Below are 14,994 nucleotides of genomic sequence, written 5' to 3'. Positions count from 1 at the left end.
AAAAAAAAATGCGGAAAAGCAACATATCTGAAGAGAATATTTAAAAAGCTATTAAAACAGACAATAAAACAAAAAACAATATGTGCTATTGGTCACCTGTTACATCTGCCAGTGTTTTCTTACAAGATTTAAACCAATTAAAAGTGTCAAAAGAAGCTGACTAAGACCATTCAGTTTTGAATTGTTTGATTGAAAAGTGTAGTGTTTTCTTCTTTTCCCTTCCCTGAAAAAAAAAGTGATTTTGGAGCTAGGAGGAAATGGCCCTATGGCATCAAAATCCCAAATTTGCAGGGAACAAATACAATTTTGAATCCTAAATATTTGCTTGTAAAAGCCATTGATAGTAATTTTTTTTCCAAAACAATTTTCCCCAGTTTATAGGGATCCTTCATATTAATTATTTGTCTGACTAGAAGAGCAATTTGTTATTTCAATCAGCAAATTTCATGAGGTATGGAATAGAGATGAATATCGAAATCCAGTCATGGTGCAGACATGGTACCAGTACCAACACATCTGATACCTAGCGGACCAAATTACAACACGTATCAATACTTTTTCGATACTCCTGTCCTGCCACCTGAAATGAAAGGAAAGAAATTTGTCATGAAAGTGTATGATTTATGTGTGAAGTTACACTAGTTTCCTTTTCATATCCCATGTTCAAATGGCATCTTATAGTGATCTTTCTGCAAATCATTCACAATACCCAGACAGCTTTCATTATCCTGCTGACTTTCAACACACCTTTTGTCTCTTAATAGTATAGATTCAGGTTCTTTTTGAGCACCAGTACCATATAAGAAGTGTCAATTTAGCACCAGTATCAGAAAAAAGCCAAACAATATCCAACCCTAGTACTCAATATATGTAAAAACGGAAACATTTGCAAATGCTTAAGGAGCTGAAACCATCAAACTTGTGAAAAAGTATGTGAACCCTTTGGGATTTCTTGGATTTCTGCATAAATTGGTCATAAAATGTGTTCTGAAGCCATTCTGTTGTAGATTTACTTCTATGCTTTGGGTCGTTGTCCTGTTGCATTACCTATCCCCTGTTGAGCTTCAGTTGGCGGACAGATGGTCCTAAGTTTTCCTGCAAAATGTCTTGATAAACTTGGGAATTCATTTTTCCGTCAATGACAGCAATCCGTCCAGGCCCTGAGGCAGCAAAGCAAGCCCAAACCATGATGGCCTCTCCACCATATTTCACAGTTGGGATGAAGTTTTGATGTTGGTGGGCTGTGCCTTTTTATCTCCACACATAGCGTTGTGTGTTCCTTCCAAACAACTCAATTTTGGTTTCATCTGTCCACAGAATATTTTGCCAGTAGTGCTGTGGAACATCTAGGTGCTCTTTTGCAAACTTCAAAGGTGCAGCAATGGTTTTTTTTTTGGACAGCAGTGGCTTCCTCCGTGGTGTCCTCCCATGAACTCCATTCTTGTTTAATGTTTTACTTATTGTAGATTTGTAAACACAAATGTTAGCATGTGCCAGAAATTTCTGTAAGTCTTTAGCTGACACTCTAGGATTCTTCTTCACCTCATTGAGCATTCTGCGCTGTCCTCTTGCAGTCATCTTTACTGGACGACCACACCTAGAGAGAGTAGCAACAGTGCTGAACTTTCTCCATTTGTAGACAGTCTGTCTTACCATGGACACATGAACATCAAGGCTTTTAGAGATACTTTTGGAACCCTTTCCAGCTTCGTGCAAGTCAGCAATTCTTGATCGTAGGTCTTCTGAGAACTCTTTTGTGCCAGGCATGGTTCACATCAGGCAATGCTTCTTGAGAACAGCAAATTCAAAACTGGTGTGTGTTTTTTATAGAGCAGGGCAGCTTTAACCAACACATCCAATCTCATCACATTGGATTAGATTGGACTCCAGGTTGGCTGACTCCTGGCTCCAATTAGCTCTTGGAGAAGTCATTAGCCTAGGGGTTCACATACTTTTTCCACCCTGCACTATGAATGTTTACATGTTTTGTTCAATAAAAACATGAAAACATATCATTTTTTGTGCAGTATTAGTTTAAGCAGACTGTGTTTGTCTACTTTTGTGACTTAAATGAAGATAAGAACACATTTTATGACCAATTTATGCAGAAATCCACGAAATCCTAAAGGGTTCACATACTTTTTCTTGCAACTGTATATGACATAAAGTACAATAAAAATATTGATGATTTATCTGGGTTGATGGACTGATTAATCCCAAAATTCCTGAAGGCTTTTGCCACTATTTAAAAATTCTTTTTATGTTAGTAACTGTTTGCCAGATATTCTGGATGACTGGCTTTATCTGACTTGTTTGTTTGTCCTTTCTGTTCAGCTCAGCCAACCACAGCCACATGATGGCGCTGCTGCAGCAGCTTCTCTACAGCGAATCTCTGTCTCTATCCTGGCGGGATATCATCGTCCCTGTGGTCCGACAAGTGGTCCAGACTGTACGGCCAGATGTACGTAACTGTGACGATGACATGGACATCAGACAGTTGGTCCACATCAAGAAGGTCAGACACTCATCAAATGTCACTTTCTGCCGAGGATGCACATTAATTTAGTTGAATTTAACCAGCAATATCAAATAATTGATACTATCCATTTGTGTTTCAGATTCCCGGAGGAAGAAAGTTTGACTCTGCTGTGGTAAACGGCTTTGTCTGCACCAAGAACATTGCACATAAGAAGGTAGAGTCGTGCTTTTCTGTCCCACGCAAATACAGCAAAGAGATGTATTATATTAACTTTTTGATGATATCCAATTTCTCAATATTTCCTTATAATTGTATTTTCCAGCTGTCATCTGCCCATAGCATCATTTTGCCAGTCAGTATTGGGTAGCATTACTTTAAAAGTAACTCATTACATTATATTACATACTGAAAAAAGAAACCTGTTGGAGTACTTTTGCATTACCAAAATTAAAATCCTAAAACAACTCCTTCCATATCATCTGCCTGTAAATGTTTTGACTCTACACTCCCCCAACAGCTGAGTTTAAGGCCTATAATGGGTAATTTTGCTGCCAAAAACAGAATAACTGATGTGTTTAATATGCTCACAATCTGGCGGCAAACTGGGCAGAGGCATACTGTATTACACACAGGCTGTGTGTAGTGTCAGAATATTAAAAGGATTCTATTATTAAATCAGATGAACCCATACATCAAGAACCCAAAGATCCTCCTGCTGAAGTGCTCCATAGAGTATCTGTACCGAGAGGAGACCAAGTTCACCTGCATCGACCCCATCGTGCTACAGGTCAGTGAGTCCAAATAACTATGAAGTACAGAGGAAATAGGAAATATCTCCTCACTGATTATCACTGAAACATTTTTCTGTTTTTCTCCCACAGGAGCGAGAGTTTTTGAAGAACTACGTGCAGCGTATCGTAGACGTCAGACCAACTCTGGTGTTGGTGGAGAAGACGGTGTCTCGGATCGCTCAGGACATGCTGCTGGAGCACGGCATCACGCTGGTCATCAACGTCAAACCGGTTAGTGTCATATCTTTCCTGTGAAATGTGTTTCTAACTCCAGCATACAGTTTTATATGTAACAGTCGGATGTCTTTTGTTGACATTTAGTGTATATTGATCATGCTCCATGGGTCATGAGTATTAATAGGAGCAGTCTATCTAGGTAGTCTGCCTAAATGATGCTGGCTCTGCCCCACTTCAGGGTGAAAGCATTCCATCAAAATGGTGCTAAATGGGAAAGACGCGTCTTTAGCAGGGTCTTTCTTTACATGATCCAGCTTTAAGTGGATGGCACCGGGAACTGTGTTGAGAGTAATTTCTGGAAGTGTTGAGCCCATGCAGTAGTTTCCAGTATGGAATCATGCCTGTTTTTAAAGCAGTGGCCCCTGAGTGCCCGAATATCAACAGCATCCAATATTGACCTTCAGCCCTGTCCCTTGCTCTCAGAGATCTCTCCAGATTCTCAGATTCTTTTGATTATATTATGGACTACAGATGGTGGGATATTCAAAGTCTTTGCAATTTCACGTTGAGGAACATTTTTCTGAAACAGTTTTTAACAGATACATGAACCTCTACCCACCATTACTTCTGAGAGTCTTTGCCTCTCTAAAATGCTCCTTTTAGACCCAGTCATGTTATTGATACCAATCTAATTAGTTGCCAAATGCTCCTTCAGTTGTTTTTCCATTAGTCCCACTTACTCTTCCAGCCTTTTGTTGCCCTGTCCCTACTTTTGTGGGATCTGTTGCTGCCATTATATTCAAGATGAGCTAATATTTTTCATGAAATGATAAAATGTCTCAATTTCAACATCTGACATGTTTGTGTTCTAATGTGAATACAATTGCGTTGTTTTTATTTACATTTTAAACAGTGCCCCAACTTTTTAGGGAATTGAGGTTGTACTTCAAACAGCAGGCGCCACAGCCTGAAAAATTATGATAATAGATGTTTTCTAAGGACCATGCTGCCTGAAAAAGGTGTTTTTTATCTGTGACAGCAGATGTAAAGAATTTTCTAATCCATTTGCAGAATCATACAACTTCAGAGTCAAACACGATCATTTCACGAAGCTAAAATAACTTATTTTCTTGCATTAGTCCAATTGTCTTTACCACTATTAATCATTTTACTTCTCTCTTTGTAGCAAGTCTTGGACAGGGTGAGCCGTATGACTCAAGGAGACCTGGTCATGTCTATGGACCAGCTCCTCACCAAACCTCGACTGGGAACCTGCCACAAGTTCTACCTGCAGCCATTTACCCTGGCTAATGGTATGAAACTCTTCTGAACTTAACATAAAAATATATACACCTGTGAGACATCTTAACTCTGGCTGGGTACATGTTGACTGTTTTTTTTCTTTCCTTGCAGATGAAGCAAAGACTCTAATGTTCTTCGAGGGCTGTCCTGCTCACCTTGGCTGCTCCATAAAGCTGCGCGGTGCTGCTGACTACGAGTTGGCCCGAGTGAAGGAGATCATCATGCTGATGGTGTGCGTGGCCTACCATTCCCAGCTGGAGATATCATTCCTCATGGATGAGTTCGCCATGCCGCCCAGCGTGGCTCAAAGCACCACGTTCCCCTGCCTGCTGGAGGTGGCCTCTGTAGTGGAGGAGAAGGCAGATGGAGAGAAAGGAGGGAGGGAGGCGAACGGAGAGAGCCAGGAGAAAAATGGAGGGAGTGAAGACTCTGTTCATCATGGGGAGGAAGGGGTGTCCTCTGAGTCTTCATCCAAAAATGGTGATTTGGACTCTCTGAGAGACAGAGAGAGCCTTAAATCTCCTCTGTCTGTCCTAAAAGAGGAGGCAGGAAACACAGAGACAATGACCTCCTCCCCTTATTCCAGCCCTCCTCCAGCTCCTCTGACTGTCTCTCCCCCCTTTCTCATGGAGGAAGAGGAGATGGACTCCAGCACTCTCATTGGGGAGTCAGAGGGGGAGACGGGGGAGGAGGGGAGCATAATGAAGGTGGAGTCTTTGAGTATTGATGATGGAGAAGAGCCGCCGACTCCCCGACTGTTCAGAGACCCTCTGCAGGACGACACGGGGATGTTTGTAGCCGAGCAGGTGGCTTCGACTGACGATCACCTGAAGTCCATCTCAGCTGTCTTTAAACAGGAGCTGAAGGACATCATCCTGTGTATCTCTCCGTTCATCACCTTTAAGAAACCTTTTCTCCTCACGCCTGCAGGAATGCACTGTCCTAGCAGGGAATATTTCCCCGAACAGGTACAGAGATTTGATATTAGGACGTCTTCTATATGGCAGAAATCAGTCACAGCTATTTTGATGGATATTCAGATTGTGATTATTGACAAGATTACTCAGAGAGATTTCAACATCTGCACATGCATTAATCAAACTAAAACACTCAACAGCTGAGAATTTTGAATGCCTTTAAAAGCAGGAAAGTGCCTATAGAAAGTATTCACTCCCTTGGATGTTTTACCCTTTTATTGATTTCAGAAATCAATTATGGTCAATATAATTTATTTTAAGACTGCATAAATATTCATTCACCCTTCAAGTCAGAATTAAGTAGAGTCACCTTTTGCTGCACTGAGTCTGTGTAGATAGGTGTCAATCATGCTTCCACATCTAGACACTGCAATTCCACTCCATTCTTCTTTGCTAAACTGCTCAAGCTCTGTCTGGTTGTACAGACACCACTCTCCCATAAAGTTAATAAAGAACCTGGCCACCATTTGTTGTATGCAGAGTCTCTCCCATCTCAGCTGCTAAAGCTTGTTACTCCTCCATAGTATCCATAGGTATCTTAGTGGCCTCTCTCACTAGTGTTCTTCTCACATACTCACTCAGTTTGTAAAGATGGCCTGATCTAGGCAGACTTACACATGTGCCGTATTCCTTTCATTTCGTGATGGGTTTAACTGAACTCTGGGGGATGTTCAGAGATTTTGAAATGTTTTTGTATCCATCCCCTGACTTACACTTTTTAATAACCTTTTCTCTGAGTTGCTTGGAGTGTTCCTTTGTCTTCATGGTGTAATGGTAGCCATGGCTAGTAATTAACTAGTGACTGGACCTTCCAGACACAGGTGTATTTATGCTAGAATCACTTGAGACACATTCACTGCACTCAAGTGATCCCTATTTCACTAACTGTGAGACTACTAGCACCAGTTGACTTGACCTTTGCTGAATTAGGTCAGTCACTTTAAAGGGGGTGAATATTTATGCAGTCACATATTTTACATTACATATTTAATTGACCTTTCTTTGTAGAGATCTTTTGTCACTTTTATCACTTTACAAGGGGGTGACAAATTTTTCGCTAGCACTGTGTTACCAGCAAGGATGCATGAAATTTACCATGTTTTTTAAGGTAGTGGTTATGTACCCTTGTGGCCATGAAAAAAATGAGTACAACATGGCATGTGGCACAGCAATATCTTGTTTTACGAGGTGGTAGAAAGCTAAAATTGCAGTATGAATTGGGATTCATTGAAATGTCCAGCGTTAAATGTATTTCTTTCAACATCTTTTCTGTTGACATTTACAGATTATGGGCCTCAAATGACACTGAATTTCTTGTCCTTAATATTAATATCCTTTTGATTAGTTGCTCACATCACACTAGAAATTCAAATCAAAGCAATTGTATTTGTTTGATTTCTAGACCAAAGTATCTTATTACACTTCACCCAATCAGTCCAGATAAACATCCAATTGCAAGATGTAAAATGCCAGAAAAAGTAGGCCTGAGTTTCTTGAAAGAGGTAAAAATCTTTCTGTATGGAATGAGCAAGATTAACTTATTTAGTGTCTGGAGTAAGATTCTGTAATTCAAGGAGAGATATCTCATTTCAAGATTTATTTTTTTACTTATTAGAAGGAATGCACACTTTTTTCCTTCTTATATCTTGAAATCTTGAAATAAGATTTTCATCTTTGCTTCTCAGGTAAACGTACCTTAGGATAGTGTATTTAAAAATGTAGTCATTTTGGGCAGGTTTTAGGTGCTCTGATTTGAAAGAATTTAGAGGCAACAGAGTTACTGAATCACCTTTTCATGTTATATTTTAATATAGTTAACTAGAAGCACAACCTAATAAACTTAAAAACTTGTGTAAGAAAAGGGGCTTTTCTGGAAATGGCATAATTCATAACATGAACATGAAGAATCTTTGGCTTTGTCTTGATCATGGGATAAAAAAAAGAAACTTTAGAGGAAGTGCCTGGTACATTTTATTACCAGACACTGGTTAGAAAGAGAAGATTCATAACTAAGCTGTAAGACATATGCTCATGAGTTTGCCACTAATGGGGTCTTGATTTGATTTTTTTATCTAATTTTTTACCTCTTCTATATTTGTCAAAGCTGCAGATTCTTTTTGACTGCAGTGGTTTAATCAGCTTACAAAATGAGATAAAACTTTATTTATCCTGATTTATCCTGTACCTTGTTGTTTTGAAATAACGGAACAAAAATAAACGTAAAGATCACTGTAGTTGTAACCTCTTTTGAGTTTTACTTTCATAATTAGGATGTTTTATTTCTGTCCATTAGGTCTACCTTTCTCCTCTCCTTAACAAAGACTTCAAGGAGCTGGATGGGCGTAGGAAGCGGCAACTCCTCAAAGATTCCGCCCCCTCCTCTCTGGTCAATGGACAGACAAATGGAGCCCCCCAGCCGAGGCCTATCGAGGTCCTTCCTTCCCACAACCTCACCAGCACCCGCATCGTGGAGCAGCTGAGCAGCAGCCAGGATCTGGCCAAGATGTTAGCGGACTACAGAGCAAAAGGAGGACGAATCCGTCAGAGGGAGCCCACAGACCCATTCTCCAACTCTACAGTGCCTGTTAGCAGTCAGAATAAGACAGGGGAAACCACAGGGAAACACCCGGTGAAGGCTGATAGTGAAGAGGAGAAGCCGGGTAAACAGAACGACATGAGCTGGGCTCCAAAGGTGAGAGCTGATGAAATAGAAACATTAAAGAGATTTGATTCTCAAAACACATCCCAGACACTTAAAAGCACTGTGTCCAATGCTTAAATAACTGTTTAAAAACAGTTATGACAGATACAGTAAAATCAGGAATGTACATCATGTAGTTAAACCTGTGCTTTTTTATTAATTCAATTTTAGTTCTTCTACTTATTTGGAATCAGTTTGACCTGGTAAATTAAAAATCTCAGCCTTGTCTCTGATCAGCAAGTAGTTTTGACCACAAATGATGTCCACAAATCTCCTGGTTCTGCAGAAAATACAGCACTGGATTGGTTTTTGATGTTTTTGATGTTGCCGGGAGTCTTCTGTCACTAAGAAATGGCGTCAGTCATTGAGAGAAGAATGGTGTAGTATTTGTATATATTCCCTAAAATAAAAACAAAAAACTTCTACGAAAATTCTTAAACATTTTTAAAGTATCCTGTAAGAAGAACCCCAAAATTTCCTAAAATATTCCCCAAATGTTTCAGTGAAACTTTATCATAAAGCCTAAATAATTTTCAAGCAAATGACCCCTGAAGTTTCCCCCAAAATTACAAAGTCATTCACCCAAATTCTATTAAAATTAGGAAAATTTCCCCAAACATCCAAACAAATGTAGATATTTCCACTTAATTCTTGAAAATTTCAAAGGAGAACCCTCAAAATTCCCAGTCAAATCTCCCAAGTCTTAAAAGTTCTTATTTCCAAAACTTTACATAAAAATACCTAAAAATGTCAAGAAAAATATTCCCCCAAAAATTCAAATCAAATTTCTCAACACTACAAAAGCATTTAACAAATTTCCATGGACATGCCAGAAAATTTCCAAACAAATTTCTTATAATATCCAAACAAATTTCCATGAAAATACCCCAAAAATTCAATGCAAATTCACCCTTAGACTTGCAATGAAACTCTTCAAAATATTCAAACATGTTGCTGAAAATTTAATGAAAATACTTGAAAATTTCCAAACAAATTCTTCCAAATATATATAAAAAAGTACAAAAGTTTCAAAGAAAATACCCCCCAAAAATTGAAGCAAATAGTCCCATCATTTCAAGTAAAATCCTTCAACTTTAATGGACATTTTGGACAATTACTTCAAAATGTTTAGTACCAGAAATTATGTTGTAGGAAAGCCATCCTTTTTCAATGAATGAAGTTTGTGCATCTCCTTGCTTTACTATGGTAGTTGAGCGTGGCCTGTGGTGATTGTAGTGAGCCAGACTCAAAATCCCAGGAGATTTGCTGCCCACCTCTGCTTGCCACTTGTTGTCTTTAGTTAAAGGAGTCTTTTCAATAAAAGAGGCACGCTACTAGGTTTATTTATTGATATTTAGTAATTCAACAGATGTTCAAATTTCCATCATCATCATCAGAGAACAGAGGGTTTTTTTGTCATGTTATTTGATAATATCTACCTTATGATCTTTGAAGATAAAATAATAGACATGTGATTACTTGTAAATTCAGTTATTTCAAACAGCTGTTCTAGGCTTCTGTTCACCTTTTAAAACATGCTTTCTGTATCCCTAAAGCTCATTTCTTTAGGTCGATAAATCTGAAATTCTGGATTAACCCTGAGAGAACCACATCCTTGGTACATTCACACATATTTAATTGGGTCTGGTTATTAGAACGGTTACAAATAGAGTTAAAGGTACCATAATTCAGACAGAAAATTTATCCCGTGATTTTCAACTTCAGTTATAGTATAGTTGGAGTATAGTTTGATACCTGATTTTTTTTTTTTTTTTTTTTTTTTTTTTTTTTGCTAAATTGAGGATGAATTCCTTTCTAAACAACCACCATTAATGGCCATCCACATCCCATCTCACAGCACATTAGAAAGAAAGAAAGTATACCCCCTGTGTTGTTGCTTTTGTGTTTAGGCCTCTAAATAAATCATTAGTGAAAGTGATATTATTTTTCTTCCTATTTACATCTGTCATATTCTGTTTGTTGATGTTTTCCCTCCTCAGCTGGACTGCCTGAATCCTGTGAACCATCAGAGGCTGTGTGTTCTCTTCAGCAGCTCGTCAGCTCAGTCCAACAACGCTCCGAACCCCTGTGTCAGCCCCTGGTAAACTGATCATTAGCAGTAGCTTCATTAAAAATACTCATACCTTTATTTATTTCAGTTTAAAACATACTGCCTTTATTTCATTTTATTTTATTTTATTTTATTTTATTTTATTTCTCCCTCCACTCTTACCTGTGGTGTACCGCAAGGTTCGGTTTTAGGTCTGATTTTATTTTCTATTTATATGCTACCCCTTGGCCAAATACTTCCAAATCATACAGTCTCTTTTCCCTGCTACGCAAATGACACACAGATATACCTGCCCCTGAGACCTGAGGACCCTAGAAGCCTAGCTGCTGTAAAAGACTGTCTACATGATATCACCAGCTGGATGGCTCAGAATTGTCTTCAGCTCAATAGCTCACAATCAGAAATAATACTTTTTGACACTCAAAACCCAATCCATACAGTCCATACAGTCCAGTTTTGGTATCCTTACAGAAAACCTCAGAACCTCAGCCAGAAATCTTGGAGTAATATGTGATTCAGACCTTACCTTCACCACCCATATCAATCAAGTTGTCAAGTCATGCTTTTTCCACATCCAAACCATCTCCAAAACAAAAACAAAACTCGTCCAATCAGACCTTGAAAAAGTCATCCATACCCTCATCTTCTCCAGTCTTGGTTACTGTAACTCTCTTCTCTCTGTTATCACTCAAAAATCCCTCTCTCGCTTACAGCTGGTCCAGAACACAGCAGCTAGGTTTCTAACTGGTTTTAACAGACAGCATCACATCACCCCCATTTAAGCATCCCTGCACTGGCTTCCTGTAAGTTTTAGAATTGACTTTAAGGTCTTACTATTCACTTTTAAAGCACTTAAGGGCCTGGCTTCTAGTTATTTAACAGAACTTTTAAACCCCTACCAGCCAGACTGCAGCCTTGGCTCCTCAGGCATGGGCCTCCTGGTTGCTCCAAAGTCGAGGCCTAAAACTAAAGGTGACAGGGCCTTCTCTGTCAGGGCGCCTTGCCTTTGGAACGTCCTGCCTGAGGAGAGAAGGGATGCAGAATCAATGACATCTTTTTAATAAGTTCTTAAAACTCATTATTATAGACTTACTTTTATGTGATGTCGTCTTCTGTCTTTTACTGTCTCCTCCCTCTTTTTGTCAGTTTTCTCTCTTAAATTTTCTTCTTTTTCCTGACCTTAAAGCTCTATGTCTGCTCTGCTTGTGTTTTATGTTTGATTTGATTTTTATTACAATATCTCCACTTCTATTTGATTTTAGAGCTCTTACCCCCTCCTTCTGTTTTTATTGTGTCCACCTCTTTTTGCTGCTATATCAGTTTTACCTTATTATCATTATTATGATTATTATTATTATAATAATTAATATCTTTGACTGTCTAGCTTTGTAATTTTTGTATTATGCCATTAATCTCTACACATTTTAGTTGTTTCTACTCTATTCTTACTGTTTTGATTTCTATTCCTTTCTATCTCTTCCTAGTATTTTAAATGCTCTTACATTTCTGGTCCTTAGGTCTCTTTTGATGTAATCAGGTTCCTGTGTTGCCTGGATTGGTCTGGGTTATTTTGGATTTTATTTTCTCGGCCTTTACTTTTATCCTGGAATGTTACATATCTTGGTTTTTATGATTTCTTTCTAACTTGACACATTTTGTGTTTAATAGTGTTCTGCTGGGTTTTTATAATGTTGGGGTTACAATGCTGGCTGAGTTTTTTATGGGTTCTTCTGTTGTTGGGGTTTTGTCTTTCTTGTTGTGTTATAAGCACTTTGTCAACTTCTGTTTTTAAAGGTGCTATACAAATAGAATTTATTATTAAATTATTATTTTCTAACAGGATTGTTACAATGGAGTTCTATGGAAAGAATGACCTCTCACTGGGTGTGTTCTTGGAGCGATACTGTTTCAGGTAAGACAAAATAATAACACATCTAAAATAGTGGTTAGAAATGTGAATTTTTAGTTCTTTGATGAAGTATTCAATATCAGAAAGGTACTTCAAAGCTGACATAAAGCTACGGGCATATGTTATAGAGGAATATTTAACTGGATGAATAGCAAATTTGAAATTAAAGTTCAGGTTTGTAGAGAAAAAGTGCTGCTGTGAAGTCAGATATTAAAATGTTGATTAGCCCTATGCAAGGTTAACTTCATATTTAAATTTATATCCCACAGACCGTCTTATCAGTGCCCCAGCGTGTTCTGTGAAACTCCTATGGTGCATCACATCCGGCGGTTTGTGCACGGCAGCGGCTGTGTGCAGATCGTGTTGAAGGAGCTGGACTCCCCGGTGCCCGGTTATCAACACACCATCCTCAACTACTCCTGGTGCCGCATCTGCAAACAGGTCAGCAATAAATAACATAACATAGCTCTTTATTTCCAGTTAATGTTGTGAGTTGTATGCCTCCTGTACATAGGGGTCATGGACTAACCACTCAACTACCAGTTTGCCAATAACATGATTTGACATGAACCTTGCAGAAAAAGCAGTAAGTCAGATGTTTTCTGATATTGAATGAGATCAGATGTTTTCCAGGTAATGATAGGTGTTTATGATTTTTAAGCCTTTCTAAGACCAAATATCATACTCATGCCTCAGTAATCAATCACTTTTGATGTGGTATCTGTGCCTTTCAGTCTTTTAAACCTACTTTGTATCATCTTGTTTTTGCTTCAGACAAATTTGTGGCTCTAAGGACTAAATGTCTGAGAATACTGAACATTAAAAATGCTCCCCAGCCTAAGATGTTTCAGAGAACAAAAAGGCCAAAACTAATTTTATTAGAAAAACTATCTAACCTTTAATTTTTAGTCATTTAAGGAGCACTGAATTTGCAAAACTGACTCTTTGGTTCTGATGCAAGTTTGTGCATCAGAACCAAAGAGTCAGTTTTGGTTCTGATGCAAGTTTGTGCATGCCAACCCTCACTCAAGGAGGCAAAAATGTCCCCTAAAAATTGGAACAGTCAGCCATTTAGGATTTGACTTTGGTCCGAAACTACACATAAACAGGTTAGGACTATGTAAGCTCCATCTGATTTGACACAGAAATGCTGAGCTATCAAAGTACACTTACTTAATAGCACTTCAGCGTAATTTATTGTACGTACTCCACATATCTTATGAAACATCTTCTACCAGCTGAATGAATACACTGAAAAGGTGCTGTTTTTAGGCTTTTTTATTTTGGCTGCATTTTCCTCTGTTAAAATAAACTCTTCATCTATTTAAAGGTGACTCCAGTGGTGCCTCTGTCTAACGACTCTTGGTCGATGTCTTTCGCCAAATATCTGGAGCTTCGTTTTTACGGCCATCAGTACACAAGGAGGGCGAACGCAGAGCCCTGCGGTCACTCCATCCACAAAGACTACCACCAGTACTTCTCCTACAACCAGATGGTGGCTTCTTTTAGGTTGGTGTCTACTAAAGTGTGTGTTCAACTTCCACTGAATTAGTGTTTAAATTAAATGAACACTAGATATTGTTACCAAAATGCATTATACATTGTTTTGTTATTTTTGGGGTGGTCCATCTTTTCTGTCATACATGAATTTTCTGTTTATTTCTTCAGCTACACTTCTGTCAGACTCTTGGAGATCTGTCTTCCTCGTCCCAAGATCTTCATCAGGAACCAGGGGCCGTCAAAAATCAACCTTCAGCAAGACCTGAAGGACTTCTCTCAAAAGTAAAATGATTACTTTTTAAGATATGAACTAGTGTAAATAATGATACATGAATAGAATCAAGAGTCAAGTGCTGCCATATAGTCAAGATCAGCTGATCTCACACCAGCCGATACTTTCCAGGGCTATACAGTGCAACAAATATACGTGGCAAATGCTACGAGAAAATTGGTCTGTGCTAAGAGGTTTTCACTCCTCATTGCACAGGTGCTATGACAAAGTGAGAGAGGTGCGCAGATAAGACTTTAGGTTTGACTTATTGCCCCAAAAACTTTACTCCACTTTGATTTGAGATTTCAATTTCATGCCCAGTCAATTTATTTTCTTATTTCTGGTACATTTTAGACTCAAGCGGAATGTTTTTTCCACTCGTCATGCGCAATCCTGTGTGTCTGGAGTGCGAATGGCCACGCTCCGCGGTGCTGTGAGAGTGACTTGCTGCTGCTCTAACAGACGGGGCAGGCTTAGGGCAGACTTAGGGCAGACGCAGTACAGGTGTCATTATGTTGAAGAGGAGCGCTGCTATAATCCCAAGTTTTATTTTAAGGCACGTAGGCTAGACGATGTTAAAACGTGTATCTACTAGCTTACTTCTCGGTTAGCCTCGTCCTTTCCAGTTATGCACAGTGCATAATGCACTGACGGTCACAGTGAGTTGGCTGTCAGTGGGAGGACAGAGCGCTCAGTCTGTGCTAAATTCTGATTAAAGATTAATGTATAAAACGATGCATTTTTTTCTCCTCTAATATCGTAGCTGCTGCTGTTTGGTTAACAAGACAATATGTGTCTCAATTTAGCATACAGGTC

At 38.8% G+C, this 14,994-nt stretch overlaps 1 protein-coding gene across 17 annotated transcripts in view; it reads left to right on the top strand.

Moving 5' to 3' along the window:
* The window catches only part of pikfyve (phosphoinositide kinase, FYVE finger containing), a 54,221-nt gene that overhangs the window by 26,157 nt on the left and 13,070 nt on the right, over positions 1 to 14,994 (top strand). For all 17 annotated transcript variants that reach the window (XM_041807026.1, XM_041807027.1, XM_041807029.1 and 14 more), the window contains 12 exons: positions 2,335 to 2,515; positions 2,619 to 2,693; positions 3,159 to 3,266; positions 3,361 to 3,501; positions 4,634 to 4,760; positions 4,861 to 5,717; positions 8,020 to 8,418; positions 10,428 to 10,528; positions 12,339 to 12,410; positions 12,677 to 12,848; positions 13,738 to 13,916; positions 14,076 to 14,189. In XM_041807026.1, the coding sequence (XP_041662960.1) occupies positions 2,335 to 2,515; positions 2,619 to 2,693; positions 3,159 to 3,266; positions 3,361 to 3,501; positions 4,634 to 4,760; positions 4,861 to 5,717; positions 8,020 to 8,418; positions 10,428 to 10,528; positions 12,339 to 12,410; positions 12,677 to 12,848; positions 13,738 to 13,916; positions 14,076 to 14,189 (2,526 nt within the window). The remainder of the gene's footprint in view (positions 1 to 2,334; positions 2,516 to 2,618; positions 2,694 to 3,158; positions 3,267 to 3,360; positions 3,502 to 4,633; positions 4,761 to 4,860; positions 5,718 to 8,019; positions 8,419 to 10,427; positions 10,529 to 12,338; positions 12,411 to 12,676; positions 12,849 to 13,737; positions 13,917 to 14,075; positions 14,190 to 14,994) is intronic.

Source organism: Cheilinus undulatus, linkage group 15 (genome assembly GCF_018320785.1).
Source record: "Cheilinus undulatus linkage group 15, ASM1832078v1, whole genome shotgun sequence".
Lineage (NCBI taxonomy): Eukaryota > Metazoa > Chordata > Actinopteri > Labriformes > Labridae > Cheilinus > Cheilinus undulatus.
The sequence above is the reverse complement of the archived record's forward strand: the minus strand, read 5'-3'. Positions and strand labels throughout refer to the sequence as shown.